The sequence below is a fragment of the Rhea pennata genome, chromosome 8 (genome assembly GCF_028389875.1).
Source record: "Rhea pennata isolate bPtePen1 chromosome 8, bPtePen1.pri, whole genome shotgun sequence".
NCBI classification, from domain to species: Eukaryota; Metazoa; Chordata; class Aves; order Rheiformes; family Rheidae; genus Rhea; species Rhea pennata.
This window is the reverse complement of record NC_084670.1, coordinates 14,449,768-14,463,466: the sequence shown is the minus strand read 5'-3', so window position 1 is coordinate 14,463,466 and position 13,699 is coordinate 14,449,768. Positions and strand designations below refer to the sequence as shown.

The window sequence follows — 13,699 nt, the reverse complement described above, 5'->3', positions numbered from 1 at the left end:
TTAATCACAGTGACATTCCATATCCTCATATCATTTCATTTAGTTTAGAGATATTCTCCAGTCTTCCAAGAATATGCATGCTTGTGCGTGTTGCTGTGCTTCCAGCTATAAAGACAGGCACACATCAATACTAGAGTTGTATAACACTTCAGTGTGTGAGTTGTCATCTCTGGCACACTGGAAAATGATGGCATGCACATCATTCATAGCAATATCAGAAATGATATTGCCATGTCCGTGGGCAGTATAACTGCATGCTGAAATCCCATTGATTGGGATGCTTTAATAAAGATACAGTTGCTCTCACGTTTAACCCAAAGGGTGTGCCAAATGCTTTGCCAAAGTGGCTGTATTGAATATGTCGTATTACATAACACCCTATTTCAGTCGCATGAATTCACAGAAACTCGGGCTCCTTCTGCTCCTGAGATTCCCAGCCATACAGTTGCCTTCCTGCCTCTCTCTGCCCTATCTGTACGTCTTTGTTTTCCTCACAAAGCTGAGTTCAGTGGATTTCCTGTACCTCCTCACAGGCTGTTACCCTTAAAGCAATATAGCTTGGCTGCGGTAAGGTTCTCTCTCAGAAACGAAGAAAGCAGTAGGAAGAACAATTGTGGTCAGCCAAGACTGTCTCTTAAAAAATGGGTCTTGGGGCTCACGTATACTGAGCTCACCAGGAAATGGTGGAAGGAAGCATGTAGCCTGTCACCGCTAAGCTCGTAAATCCTGAGCTCATTACCAATCTCTTTCACCTCTTCCTCATCCTCCCGGATTTGCTCCACTATCCCTTCGCTCCAGCCTGATCCTTTGTTCCTCCTGTGACTCACAGCTTCCCTGTCCCACTTCTCCCTCCCTCTGCAGCCAGCACTCTCTGGTCTGCTCCATGCCCCAGGCCTGCTGGCTGCCCCAGCCACCCCACGGTCCTCCTTCCTCTGAGATCTTCATCCTTCCCCCGACCCAGGCGCCCTCCCAAACAGCTCCTTTAACCTGTACTTCTCTAACCCACTCACACCTGAATCTTCTCTGATTTTACAGGACCCAGGCTCTGACTTTACAAGCCTTTACAAGACTCAGGCTATTGCTTCGCTTTTACTTTCTCATTTATTCCCTTCTCATTTATTTCCTACTCACCAGAAGAGCAGGTCTTCAGCCCTCTCTTGACTCTCCCTGTCCTGCTTGTGAGCTTCTTAGGAGTTTTTGGAAACGTGAACTAGGAAACAGGACTAGGAGCTGTGTAAGGGCAGCGGCTACACCGGACTTTGCTTTCCTCATAGGCATGTGCGCATATTTTGCACATGCTCATACATTTTAAGGCAGGGATTTTTTTCCTGTGACAAAGGGGCTCTGCACCAGGCACCGCACAGCAACAGCATCATCAATGAAACTGCTTCCATTCCTAGGTAGGTGAAATCTCCTTCCCCAGGGAGCGAGTGGCAAGTAGAAAGGGAGAGGGATCTGGCAGGATAAACTATGGGGACGAAGGTGCAGGGACCAGAGAGAAGTGAGTGCACTGGAGACGGGTAAAAAACTGCTAGGTACAAGGGACTGAAAGCTTCCCAGAGATGTGATCAATGCTGATACTGGATTTGGAAATCCCACTATTAGGGTCATCACAAAGCCAAATCCCACAAACATCAATCTTTATCTCATTGTGAGTTCTGTTCTGTAATACCAGAACCACCGTGGGTTCTTTCTCTGCTTAGGAGATTTTTCAATTTGATTTGTTATGAACGAAAGTGGCCTTAGAATCCCACAGGTTTCTGTTTTAATCTCTGAAAGATGGTCTCTACAGTCAGAAACAGAGGGAGAAGATGAAACTTGGTGAGACCTGGATTTATTTGGATTATATATAATTGTTAAAAGTTGTGTGTAATTTTTACTCTTTTGAATTTTTCATGAAATTTTTATTTGTCCGAGAAAACAATGCCTCAGTGAGATATCCTGAAGCAATGAAACCTGTAATTGTAATACTAGGCTAGCAAATATCCAAAATAATATTTGGGTTGGGAGAAGCAGAACTGCAGGGGAAGACAACATGCAAAAGCAGCTTTGTGTTCTATAACTTCCATTACGCCTTGCAATCAATTTATAAAGTACAAAGTCAGAAACTTACTTTCTCTTCTGAATTAGCTGCCTCATTTCTAACATACTATAGGTTGTGTATAATTATTCAGTGAGCTAGTATTTTTCTCAAAGGGAGAGATTACTTCTTTCTTCTTTGTACTGAAAACTATATGCATTTATACAGCTAGCACTTGGATCATTTGGGAATCGTTCAGTGGACGGAAAAAAAGAAGGCAGTACTTTCATAACATGGAAATGATATTTTAAGAGATTACTTTTAAATAATTTGAAGAAGTTTTTACATTCTAATGCTGTAAATGCTGTGCTATGTCAATCTAATCTCAGACCATGAATATGTGTTAGTGACATATGTATGGAAATGGTTATAAAAAATCAAATATCTGATCTGGGGAACCCACTTTGGTATTTGAAATATGTACACTTGATATGTGTACCCTTATTTGACATGTGTACATTTGATATGTGTAGATCCGTTTGGATTACACTCCATACATAATTCAGACTGTAAATAAATGTCTCTGCTTTATTCACTGGAAAGTACTAAAGAGCTTTGAAAGCCTTTAAAATTGTTTCCCCAGACCAATGAGTAACTTCTGCATTGTTCACCTATTTAATATTTCTCGAACACAGACACAAGTTCTTCATCTCTGATGTCTTCTCTTTCTATACACTGGGTACTATAATGATGTTTACTTGATTTCTGCCCTGTTTTCTGTGATACTTTTTGCCCAGATCTGATTTTAGATTTTCCTTTGTTTCAGTTCTTATGTCCAGTCTGCTGGACTATGGCTACACTTCTGCAAACTGCAACATGACATGCCATAAAGATGCCCGGTGTGAAGTCCAGGGTGGAACACAAGGCTGCTATTGCACCCAAGGATATACAGGAAATGGCATATCATTCTGTTACGGTAAACAGATTTTACCTATATGCATTTCTGTTATATACTTGCTTCTAAAATGTACTCAAGAGCCAGTTAGCTCAAGGATTAAACTTTCTGTATAACAACACTTTATATTTACATGCTCTCAAAGCCAAAAACTAAGGTCTTACCAACTTTTGAGCAACTCTACATCCCAGCCTCAACCTAGAATTTTAATACAGCATACCATGCAACACATCTCATTTGTGTTGGACCTTTTTTCCAGCTTCAGTTTTGCTGCTTTCCTTTTCCATGGGAGATGCTGGTGTATCTTCTCTGATTTAGCTTCAGCAATTTCTCTTGTGACTTCAGACTTTTGAAGCTAGGGGTTGGCACAGCTGCCGCTTTACCACCCTCACCTCTCATCCACATATGAGTAGCTCTAGGCAACTTTTCCCAACAGCTAGCTGTGACCAAAAAATACAGCTTTCATTCTGCTTTAGAAGATGGAGGAGGTCTGTCCTCCACAGGGAAATTCCATCATGTTCATTTTTTCAATGAAAAAATATACATTTTTTCACTACAGCTACTTAAAAGAAAAATATAGAAATCCTGTGGAGGGGTTTGACCGTGGATACTATTACCTTCCATCCTAAGAGAAGGATATTTTCCCTGCCTCCATTTTTGAGTCATCCTCCGCAATGAATAATGCTAATACTTATCTCTGCCGTTAGACATAGCTATGCCCAGCTGCAGGCAATCTGAAATTCATATGAATATTGTCAGTTTTCAGTGTCCTCAGTAGTAGTTATGAATACAAACCAGCCTTTTGGTCAGGGTTTGTGTCTTGTGCATCTTGGGAAATTAAGCAATAGCAGGTACTTCAGTTTGATATGAGCACAGCTAGGCTGTCCACATTTAGTTTGTGTTTTCATAATTTATTTGTCATGATATAGTTAGAAGTGTGTTTGTTCTGGGAAAATTTAGAATATAAAGACCTTTTCTTAGGAAAACTGCCTTCCTTTTTTATGAACTGGGAATATTTAGAGAGGTACACAGCTGTCCCAGATAATAAGCAATATAAAATTAATTTAGTTTGCAAGTGACCTGTGGAGGTCATCTGGTCCAGCTCCCCACTCAAAGCAGGTCCAATTTAGATAAGATTGCTCAGGGCCTTGTCCACCTGCGTTTTGACTGTCTTCAAGGATGACGATTACACACCTCTCCGGGCCCTCATTCCAGTGTTTGACTACCCTCATTTTGAAAACTTTTTTCTAATATCTAGTTGGAGTTTCTCTTTTTGCAGTTTGCAACTTGTGCCTCTTGTTTGCACTTTGCACTGTGCATTTCCAAGAATAGTCTGACTTCATCCTCCTTGTAATCCCCCATTAGGTAACTGTAGACAGCAGTAAGATCTCTCCTTTATTTTCTGTTCTTAATCCTGAACAAAACCAGGTCTCTCAGTCTCTTCTTGTACATGACGTGTCATATAGTCACTAAATGTATTTCTTGAATACAATAGTAATGTTGCCATAAATATAGGTTGGTCATTATTTTTCTATTGAACCAGTCAAATGAGAAGAAGAAGAAATGGCCTTCACTACACTAATATTTGCACTAATTCAATTTTATTACCATGAGTAAGCTGGTTGATTTCTAAGTTAAGTGGATGTTTGCAGAATCAAGTGTCTACACTTGTGAATAATGCAAAGAGGAAAACCATGTCAATTTTTAGTGCAACCTACAACAAGTCAAATGAACATTTAATTATATTTCATAATCATGAATCTGTTGCACATTATTTATCAGTACTTTTCTAGAAAATTATGGCTATGAATCATCAATTAAATTTACAGTGAAGATAACTGTGCTGTCTTTCACTGACCTTACTCCATGGGGATGGATTTATCTTACCCTCCATATTCTTAAAAAATTTGCTTTTTACTTTATTGTCTCCCTTATTTTCTTAGGGAATTCTACTTCCAAAATCATAACAACATTTATTGGTTATTTAAAGAAAATTTGGTGCAGTAAAATAGACATGTCAATCATTCACAAAGCCTGAGAATCAATTAATTGTTTATTAAGAATTATACCAAATGTCTGGAAACCGAATCTTTAAAAGAAAATTTCCAATGTCAGTTCTGGCAAAGCAGTTTCCAGCTCTATTTGTAATGCTTTGCACTTAAGCGGCAATGATTCGAAGCAAGCCTCAGGTCAGAACACGGACATTTTTTCTGGTGAAGTACCTCAACAACCAACAAAGTCATTTACCCTCCAGCTAAGTAGTGAAGCTTGTGTTAGAACTATGTGGCTGTTGTCCCTGAAAGAGAGCCTACATTTCTCTAGGGCAGCATGTTAGATAGTGCATTATTAATATCATGCAGGAGTTCTCTAATAGCATAAACAAGTTACCTGAATTTAAATTGGGTAGACTCTAAAAAGGATTAGAAATATTGTCTAAACCCTATCATAAGTAGTTTAAAGCTAAAAAAATGTAAAGCAAAGCTTCAGCTGCTTAATGATGTATTAGATCTTGCTGTTCTGTATGGGGAATGCAGCAGGTATATCTACTGTTCTGGAGATGGCTCCCTATTTTTCTTCACTTAGTAATCTTAGGCTTTTACAGTGATAGTCCAGTCACCTTCAAAGGAGATCGTCAATTATGTGCTAATATAGTCCTTTTGTAAATGGTACATTATGTGTGCATGTTTACCCTTTTTGTTATTTAGATAGGTTGTAAGAGTCATAATTACTGTCACTGACATTAATAATTTTGCATAGTGTAGAACTATCTTATTCTTCATTGTGCTTGACCTGATATTGAATTAAACGACAGTTAGTGTTATTTTGAGGTTTTTTTCCTAGAACAAGCAGCTCAAGTTCTTTTTTTCCAATATGATTTTCTCCATATAAAAACACTGAGCATCAAAAATTGTTAGTTTTCACTTTAGTTCTATTAAGCTTAGATAGATGGAAAATGGTCCATTTTTATTTAAAGGGACATTCTCCATTTATTTAAAAGGTTTATATTTATGTCTCTATTTTCATTTACTCGTAACACCTCTTAAATACTTGTAAAAGTTTTTTCTCTGCTAGCTCTGTCTTTTCAGTGTGATACACTTAGACATTTTCCCTTGAGTTTATTGTACTGCAAAAGGCAATAATGCCCTGTTACATTTATTTCCTAGCACCGTTATTGATGAATCATGAATCACTGATGTCAGCATACCTTAGGAATGGGGTTTGTTAGTTTTTACTTTGCTCCCTTTGCCAGCTGGCTAAGTGACTGCAGAGAGCTCAAGATTATTGGATTTGCTGTGTATAGATAAAGACATATAGATATGAATTTAATTTCCTGGTGTCAAAGTCATGGCTTTTAAAATAATTATCCACTTACAGTCTTTCCCACAAGATTTCAACCACTTTAAATTAGGTCATGTTTTGGACTTTCCAAAGGCATACTTTGGCCAGTCTAACAAAAAGCTAATCCTCTTCCTAATCTCGTTGTCTTCAGTAAGAATATGTGCAGGAATGCACATGGTCAGGGGAATAACTGACTGCAGGATCTGGCCTCTTTTATATATTAGAATTATAACTTACATAGTAATAAATTCCTTCTGTATAATATCCTCCAGAAAGCCATAAATGAGTCACCTTGTCAAGCTTTACACCTCAGAGGTACAAAATACTATCACATTCTTCTTACTTCTTGTTTTGTATTTATATTTCTTGTTCAATGTAATATAAGACGAGTGAGACTGGCCTCTGAAACTATAACTGTTTTCCTTTTAGGACTCCATTTTGGGACAGATGCATATTCTGAATGTAATGCATGAGGCTTTAGCTTCACATTATCATACACCTAATTAAAGTTGCACAGATGAAGTTCTTGGCATGAAAATAAAAATATAACCAGATAAGACTGATTTATAGACAAGTCAACTTTCTCTTATGCAAGTGTGCCATGGATTTTGTACAGATAAATAGCATATATTTGCCACCTTTGTAAATCCATTTCTTTATATAAAAAGGGTGACCTTTTGCTTCGATATACAAAATCGTTTTGCAAACTAAAAAGAACAGTCAGTCATATAAATTAGCTGTTACTCATATTCTCTGCTTTCTTTCAAAAAAAACAAAAAAAGAAAACAAAATTTCCAATCCTTTAGAGAGGATCGGGGTGGAAGTAAAGCTTCATGGAAGCCAATATTTTATTTTTAAAACAGAAAGAAAAATGGACTGGCATCACTGATGCTTTCCCAAGCAGCTCTGCTATTTCAATGCTGGCTGCTTCTTGAATGCTGACTGCCAATTTGCTGCTTTGCTGGCACACTGCAGGAAATTAAAGTAAACAGTGTGATCACACTGTTTACTTTAACTTTCTAAAATACTGCAGGAAAATGAAGCAGTGCTGTTTGTTCCAGGAGGGCAGGCAGGCAAGCAGGAAAAGTCTGAACACAATATCCCCACCCAGATATCCCTGCACAGTATTCCCCTGTAAATGTCACTTGCAAATTGTACTTCCAAAATTAATCAGTCTTACTTACAAAGTAGTTACAGCTCTTCCAGAAAGAGTGAGCAGGGACCTGGGCAATCAGGGCATCTTTTCACTGAAGCAGGGCACTGGCTTTTCCTAAAGAAGTGCAATGCAGTTGTATTTACCCTTTTCCAGAAGCAAAAAGTACATCAGTGCAAAGTGATGTTTTATATCAAAATATAGAATCCCTGTTAAATAGCAACGTAATTTATGAGAACTCACATGAATCAAACTGAAAGTCTACTGGAAATCTGAACAGAAATACTTTTGTGTTTTACTGAGAGTCCCAGTACAAACTCTCTGGTTTTTGCCAGCTCGGAAAAGGAGCTTTCCTGCAAGACACCAGCTTTTTGCTCAAAGGTGATGTTACTGTGTCCCACCATCAACTTTTCTTGCAGTCATTGAATTTGTTTTGATTCACTTGTATCCTCATTGCCATACTACAGTCCCCAGTAGTTATATTGTTTTGAGGGAGATTTTTCCTTTCAAATTAGCATGACCCTATAAAACCACTGTGTATAATCATTTCATTCTCTCAAGAAATGTCCATCAATAGCAAACAATCTAATCTAAATGCTGGTTCATCAGAGGAGAATTTCTTTTGTTACCAACAGGTATACATCCCTGGATGTCACTTCTATGTTTACCAAGTAGTCTGAAATCACTGATATGGCAGATCCAACTCACACACTTCCTAAATTAATTTCACTGATATCAGTTACCAGAGGCTATAAAAAGGCAAATTGCAGCTGCTCTAGCATGTCACAGCAGGAGGAAGATATGCCTTAGCCAAACACAAATAACTGGGCTCAGCGCAGTGGGTGACCGAATGGGTTACCGAAGTGTCTGACTTTCGGTACTCCTGAGAAGTGTAATGCGGCACCATCCTGTTTCGTGCATAACTGTGTGTTATATTTAATCAAGTCCATGCCTTCAGGGTTCCTCTTCAGTGTACAGAAAGCTTTCTCCCCTGTCACCTCTTTGTTGGTCATAATGTAGCTGAATATTTTCACCTTTTCCTGAAGTGCAGAGATTGATTGCTAGCTGTGTGATGCTACTAGTGATTTGGAAAAAAAAAAAAAAAAAAAAAAAAAAAAAAAAAAAAAAAAAAAAAACTTTGCTACCCAGTTGAGGGTATTTTGCCTGGATGGGGTATCTTGATCATATATTCAGGATTAAGCCTGAAGGCAAATTATTGAATTGAAAGACCTGGAAAAATGACCTGGTGAATTTGGTATTTTCTGTAAGTGTGGATGTGTATCCACTTCCCTGGGGAACATGTGGGTGTTAATATACGTGCTAATGTAGGAGGTTCCCAGCCATTTGGGGAGCTAAAGTTTTGGTGGCCACTTCTTTTCATGTGGAAACCTTGTGTGTGTGTGTGTGGCTTTTGCCTTTTCCATGCAAGATGTTATGCTTTTCTCTGATCTTAGGAAGAGTTTGCTGGCAGTAGAATACGTAGACTGCTGTGTACTATCCAGCTGCTGTATGGTTGCTTTCCAGTTGCAAACTACTGAGCTATGTTTATGTTCCTGAAACTTTTTATACTCTTTGGTAACAGTATTAGTCAAAACATAATTTGCAGAGTTGACTTTACTTTTTATAACTAACTAGGATTGCTTATTCTAACTAGCTACTATTGCAAGTACATTCTGATTGAAGCTTTTAAGAGTCGACCAGGAGTTTGAAAGGGGGGAGTCCCTTGCAACAGTGCCAAGTTACACATGAGAACATGAGTCAGATGGAAAGCAGCAGAGAATGCTTGAAGTAATAAAATGATCATGCTAAATAAGACACAGAGGAGGTTGTCTTACTCCAGTTGCCTTACCCTGTTTGCTCACTCATACAAAAAAATCCCTCCCAGTTTCTCACATCAGTGAGAGAGAGAAAATCTTCATAGGGCTAGCTCTCCTTCTACTGGCAGAAAACGTTGTTTGCCTAGGCCAGAGATAGAGCTCACTAGAGTCATTTGATAAGATTGACCCTGACTTCAGTGAGCCTTGGACCAAGCCCCTGATAGACTCATAACATTCACAGATCTGACGTAAAAAAAAATGCTCCATCTTCTTTTTTTCCATGTTTTTTTGTTTACATTTTCTTGAAACAGTACTTTGAGCATGACTAAAATCCATTAATGTATTTTTTAAATGGGCCAGGAAGAAGCACAACTTCCTTTCATTATATCTTTAATCATATCTAGTTTCTCTTTTGAATTAGTCCTATTTGCATCCAAAAAGAGTTTTAAAAATACATGTAGATGATGTGGTAGAAAAGAGTTAGTTGTCTTTCTCAAAAATGTACCCAAACTTTCAAGCTGATCATCTGCACATGGACAGTTTCTTATTTATTTAATTCAAAATGTGTTTTAACCCCTGCCAAATAATACTAACTTCCTTTCTGGAGAAAATACCCTTTTAATCCTGCCATATAGCCTTAAAAATCAATCAGTGCATTGCATGTTTAGAGGATACGGGAAAATCATTTAAGAAGCTTTAAACTAATTACCTCAGAGTCTGCTTACTTTGTGTCTACCAAAGAGATGACTCACCTCCTGTATCTCTAGCATCTAATGTGGTCCCCAAAGGTCCAACAGTAACAATAGATTCTTCTCACTTGCTACTCTGAAATAAAGTGATGGAAACTATCTCCAGAACATTCACACATGAATATTAAATGTGTGCAAATGTATACACAAGGATCTATGTATATGTAGGTATGTGAATAAAAAGCAACCTTTTCCATGAAAAATTGTAAAGTACTCTCAAAATTGTCATTGTTTTACTTACTCTGTGGTTGTATAATTGAAGAAACTTGCTTTAGTTCAGGGAAGGCTGAGTGTTTTTGGAAAGAAATAGCTTGCCTAAATGCCACTTCCTGGAGATGTCTGTGTCTAGGTCTGCACATCGTGGAGTGCCCATGGCTGTCAGATTCTGCAGCTGCCTTTGGGGCTATGAAGCTAGTGTTACCCTCATAACAAAGAAAGCATCATAAAGAATGACACACATGAGAGAGGGTGATGTCATTTCTGTGCAGCTACAGTGATTTCCATATAATATACCAGTCTGCAGTACTCATTTTACTTTTGTCTCTATTCAATAGCTCATAATAGTTTAATAGTAGAAGAGTGTTTTCTTTAGGAATTTTTTTTCTCCTCCACCATAAACTGTCCAGGAGTGCTGAAGTTGTCTGTAACCTCATTTGAAATGTATAATTTATCTAGGATGATATGCTGGTGCACAGGTTTTCTGTGTATGACTGTGAAAAATTGCCGATTGAGCTGTTCGAAGACAGAATATCAACCCCTGTTCAACCTGTCTGTATAAAAGAGTTTAAGAAGGTAATTGACACTTTGGGCCTCTATTTGCCATAGAAAGAGATAATGACATTCTCCAAGAAGACTGGAATGTAACCAAACATTGTGCTCTAAATATAGAGCACAAAGCCAGGGGATGCTTGTGAAAATGCTGTTGGGCTGCAGAGGAGGGGGCTGGAGGACTGCAGTTTTGCAGTGTATATTTTTTAGGTACACAGATTTAATTTAGAGATTATGGTTTGAAAACGAAATTTACAGTATGTGTGGTTTTGGCTGATAAGAAATTGATTTTGCGACCTCGGTACACACTAATTGAAATATCTGGCACTGTGTTTTGCTGAGGTTAAAGGAAGCCATATATGCCTGGAACCGTATTATTCTTTCACCTTGAACCGTGCGGTTAATCACAACCATAATCGCTGGCAGGAAGGAAGCTGCTGTTTAGCCGAGGTACAAGGAAGCTGAATAATCTCTGCTCATTGTCTAATGGGTAGGTGGTTGTGTGATTACTTAGGGCTAAGTTTAAGAGATTCACGGTAACTCCAAAATGGAGGCGTCGGGTTGAGCCAGCACTCGGTGACCGCCGAGGGCCAGACCCTCGCGTGCGGCAGGGCCGAGCGCCGAGCGGGCGGGGAGCTCTGCGCCGGCAGGTGGGCGCGAGGCCTCTCCTCCGATGTGACGGCCCTGGGCGCGTGACCGCGCGTCCGGGCTGCGACGGCCCCGTCCTGCGCCCTCTGCTAGCCCGCCGGAGGGTGGCCCGGGGCAAGGCGCCTCCGGTCGTGCTGGGGCAGCGGCCGGCAGGAGAAAGCAGCACGGGGACTCCTCTGTCCTTGGACTGTTATTCCTGGGCACCAGCCCACCTTAAAGGCCACGTGTAGTGCTTAAAGACGGCAGCTGTGCCCCAAAGGATTCCTCTGGTGGGTTTTTGATTTAATATGTCTATATTACTTAACTGAGTTTCCGTCTTAGCTTAGATTTGTACAACTGTGACAGTTGAAACTTGTCTATAAACCAATGTGGCAGGGAGTCCTATTATTTTGCTTATTGCTTAATGTTACGCATTTGTTCGGTTGGCATAGGATCGTGTTTTTCGAAAAGGAAAATGAAAGCTCCTGAAAAGCCTTGACAATAAATGGTTATTTGTTCAAAACCAGCCAAGTCCAATCTTTGTTTATGTTAGCAGGCTTCATGTAATGCTGTTGCAATAAAGAAAAATGGCTCTTCAGGATATGCATTGGCTTTTATGTTTATTTGTAATGAAAGCTATACGCATAGGTGGCAATCTACATAAGTTACACTGAGGGAGAACATAAGAATAGGCGGTAACTTGCATGTTTATGTATTTGATATTTATTTGTTGCAAAGTGTGTGGATCTCAGTTTTAAAGAATGTGAAATTAGGCTGAGGTATTGCAGTCTTCATTCGCAGAAAGTCACTGGAGGAAGACCAAGAGAAAGGATGAATTCAGGAGGCCAAAGAAGAGCTAAAAACCACAGGTTCACTCCTGCCCCACTCCATTGCCCTATCTCCTCTTACATGATTCCAGGTTAGGTGAGGGTCCAGGCCCCCTAACATAATCGTGCTTTCTGGGCATCCCCCAAGCTCTAACGCTTCCCCAGGTGCAGGGCAGCGCAGCCCTGGGTTGCGGCTTGCAGCCGGCATGTTGCTGAGGCTGGGAATGAGTGCCGCAGCGATCTGTGCATCGCATAAAACTCATCAGCACAGACCTCTTTAAAATGGAAGGCACTAAACAAACACCAGAGGAAATCTTCAATACAATTCATCTATCATGTACGTTGGCATGAACTAAGAGAAAAACTCAGTTAAGCTCTATGGGCCTAAATAGCTACTCAAGGTATCTATTTTAAGCGTCTGGAACCTTGCATTAGTTCTCTGTGGTAAGGGGAAGGGAGTAGGTGGAAAGTCAGATTACAGTGCAGGCTTTTCCTTACTTTTTATCTTGAATAAATCATTTTGCTGAGTTGCATTGATCTGGAGGAAGCTCTAGCTTTTCAAATGAGCGCATAAGAAGTTTAGAAAGGAGATCAATGGAAGCTGGAGCTATTCAGGCCCTTTGCACCTATCCAACACATTACATTATTTAGATCTCTAATGGAGCATGCAGCAATTCATAAATATGACCCACTGTGCAATACAAAAATGTCAATTTTTTCTGTCCCATTGTGTAAGGGATACCTGGTGCATACAGAAAGAATTTCATCTCCTTAACAACCACGGAGAAAATAGGAAAGGCAGATATCCTTCAAGTGTATATTGACTTGAAAGTGGAGTTGTGGAGAAGTTTCTAAAACTTAACACAGCTTTTCATCTGAGCTAATCAAAATAGAAATGACGCTGTATAACATTTGTAAATGATGTAGAGCTGTGATTTGATTGCTTTTTTAGGGGTTGTCATGCAAATTGTGGTACAGTGATTCCACAAAACTTTCATCTTACGCAGCTCCATGATTAAAATCTAGGAAGTTCTTACTAAAGTTGCCTCAAGAAAATGAGGTCTCTTTCTAAGCATGTGTCACACAGTATCATTGCTCTGTCATGAAAAGCTAGGTATTCAGGCCTAGATGTGTCAGGATACAATGGCAGGCTAGATAAATGTTGAGTTCAGTTTGTATCATTTTGCAAACAGGGTCTGAGGCTTAGCCAGATGTCAAAGGAGAGTCTGAGATAATATTTACACAGCTGTGGGCTGCAAGGAAAGGAATTCTTAACTGAACTTTTTGTATATCCTCTTAAATAAATAGGTAATATGCTAATATCACCAAATGCTTCTTGTGGACAGGAAGGATGTGCTAAAAGGCCTATGGGCTGTATTCTGTAGTCTCAGAGAAAGTTATTGCAGCTTTTATGAGCTGTAAACTACTCTAATTTTTGCTCAAG

General features: G+C 39.4%; 1 protein-coding gene across 1 annotated transcript in view; it reads left to right on the top strand.

Annotated features, from left to right (window-relative positions):
* The first annotated feature begins 601 nt into the window (after positions 1–601).
* The window catches only part of ADGRL4 (adhesion G protein-coupled receptor L4), a 78,635-nt gene continuing 65,537 nt past the window's right edge, over positions 602–13,699 (top strand). The window contains exons 1-2 of the mRNA XM_062580905.1: positions 602–1,400; positions 2,847–2,996. Of these exons, the coding sequence (XP_062436889.1) occupies positions 1,379–1,400; positions 2,847–2,996 (172 nt within the window). The 5' untranslated portion in view covers positions 602–1,378. The remainder of the gene's footprint in view (positions 1,401–2,846; positions 2,997–13,699) is intronic.